The sequence below is a fragment of the Nematolebias whitei genome, chromosome 16 (genome assembly GCF_014905685.2).
Source record: "Nematolebias whitei isolate Nwh7 chromosome 16, NemWhi1, whole genome shotgun sequence".
Taxonomy (NCBI): domain Eukaryota; kingdom Metazoa; phylum Chordata; class Actinopteri; order Cyprinodontiformes; family Rivulidae; genus Nematolebias; species Nematolebias whitei.
In genome coordinates this window covers 22338190-22340689 of record NC_056513.1, presented here as the reverse complement: position 1 = coordinate 22340689, position 2500 = coordinate 22338190, and the positions used below count along the sequence as shown (strand labels likewise).

At 37.9% G+C, this 2500-nt stretch overlaps 1 protein-coding gene across 1 annotated transcript in view; it reads left to right on the top strand.

Moving 5' to 3' along the window:
• Nucleotides 1-2500, top strand: part of cbx6a (chromobox homolog 6a) — an 11385-nt gene that overhangs the window by 1040 nt on the left and 7845 nt on the right. The window contains exon 2 of the mRNA XM_037689797.1: nt 1983-2026. Within this exon, the coding sequence (XP_037545725.1) occupies nt 1983-2026 (44 nt within the window). The remainder of the gene's footprint in view (nt 1-1982; nt 2027-2500) is intronic.

Below are 2500 nucleotides of genomic sequence, written 5' to 3'. Positions count from 1 at the left end.
TATCAAGGTACTCGAAGCTGTTTACAACACGATCTGTGTCCTCGTTTACCCATTTACACAGCATTCTACTAGATCTATACAAAGAATAAGCAGCGCTTTATCACTTTCATGCACCAATGGGTTGCACATCGGAGGCAATGAGGGGTTCAGCGTCTTGCTGAGGTACACTTCAGCATGTGAGTGCTGGTGGAATTGAACCCCCAACTCTCCTATTGGAGGATGACTGCTCTAAGTACTCAGCCACAACCGCCCAATGAGGCATTTATGAGGTTGTGTGTAATTATCCAGATCTTGATCATCAGTGTTGAAGTGTTACTTGACAAATGTACTTTTTAGACTAAAACAGATACACGAGTTTAGAGAAATAAAGTAAAATGCACACAGTTATTATTATTATTAGAGCCCGACCGATATGGAAATTTTGGCTGTTGCGATACAAGGCCTATCGCGATAAACAATAAATCAATTAAGCGCGTGATAAATGAAAATTATCGACTTCTTTTTTAATTATCGGCTTTATCGTTTCTTTGTGTGTCTCTCTTTCGACTGAAGACGCTGGATGACAAAAGGCTCAACTCCGGTGCTCTTCACTGACCCCTCCCTTTCTCTTTAAAATCTGTTTTAACCGTCCACATTTGTTTGATCGTTAAAAGCAGCTAAGCTACGAGCGAAGCTAACAGGCCGACCTCGGGGGAAAAAACTCCGTCTTTTCGAAACTCCAAAATTCACAGTTGAAACCCGTGCCTTTGTGTAAAAAGTTGTTTTTCTCCGCAAAAAGAAGCTGAGAACTTGTTTACTGATTTTATATTAAAAGCTTTGTGTGAAAAATGCTATGCTAAAGAGCTCGAAGCACACCGAGCGTCCACCATTTTGAGAACCAAAAAAAAAGGAGAGAGACAACCCATGTCACGTCAAGGGGCCTCCCTCCCATTTTTCTTAGAGAGACACGCTGCTCGCTCCCTCACTGTCCATCCTTTGGTTCAAATAGTCTTAAACTGCTATCCGTTGGTCAAACAAAGATACTACACTCAAATTAACCAACATTTATTCTTAAATTTGACAATAAATACTAATTACCGTCAAATTTCAAACAATATTATCGTGTATCGCAATAATTTCGGAGGCAATTAATCGCCCAGTAAAGTTTGTTATCGCGACAGGCCTAGCCGATATCTGTGTATTGGGAGGGGAAAGGTTAATGCCGATAACCGATATAATGGCTGAAAATTTTTTAGCTTTGTCCACCCCCAAGAATCTTAAGTAAACAGCTACTTTTAAACTTGTTTTACCACTTGAAGTCTTGAAACAGTTGTTCTAATGTGTGTTCACATTTTTTATCTGCCACTATAATATAAAGATATCAAGTGTGTTAAAAAATATATAAATTAAACAAAGAAATATTCTTCCATGTTCATTGTTTCAACAGTCAGTCACGTATGTTGAAGGCCTAATTAGTATTTACCCCAGCAGTGTATTTTTCTTTTCTTTGCAGAGGAGTAAAGATTTCAGATGATTCAGGATGACACAGATAACATTAACACTGATATACATTTACTGCTTTGTTAGATTTATTGTTCTAGTTAAAGTATTCAAAGGCAATAGCCTATGCTTTGTTATCTAATCTTGCTAACTTGAGAGGCACATAGCTAATGACAAGCACGGCCATGACTTGAAAGTAGTCCACATGCGCCCTCTGCTGGAAACATTATGCAATTATGATATTTGCAAGTAAGGACACAGCTGGTTCCAGCATTTTAGGGAGAAAATTAGAAGTGTTTATATCGGCGCATAATGGGACAATTATCATCGATACGATATGTCCCTGAAGGTCTGTAGGGGCCTAAAATATCGGCCCTACCGATATATCGGCCGGGCTAATGGTGAAACTTTCAAATCGTTTGATATTTTAGGGATAATTTTTTAAATCTGTGTCCTTTGCTGCATCTTCTTATTTTCATAATCCACCTTTGTTTCTCTTGCAGGGAAGACTTGAATATCTGGTGAAATGGAAAGGATGGGCAATGAAGTAAGTAAAACTCCACAGTGATAGTTTTCTTTAAGTACTCCGGTTTCCTCCTACAGACCTAAAACATGCATGTTAGGTTAACTGATAACTAAATTGTCTCTTGGTGTGGATGAGAATGTGGATTGTTGTTTGTCTCTATTATCCCTTTCCCATTAGCGCCAGTACAGCACGGTTCGACTTGACTCGGCACAGTTCCAAGGCTTTTCCACTAGCAATTATTCGTGGAACCGATTCCTTTTTTCAGTCACTTTTTCACTGGAGTTCCAACCGGGTCGAACTGGCTCTAAAATGCGACGTCAGAACAGTGCAAATACATCAACTGATGCAGAAAACGTGTAAAAATTTAAATATAGATGTTTTTGTATAGTCTGATTCATCAGAGATTTAATGGTGAACTAAAGTACATTAAAAGTTAATTAGCAGGATATATATATATATATATATATATATATATATATATATATATATATATAT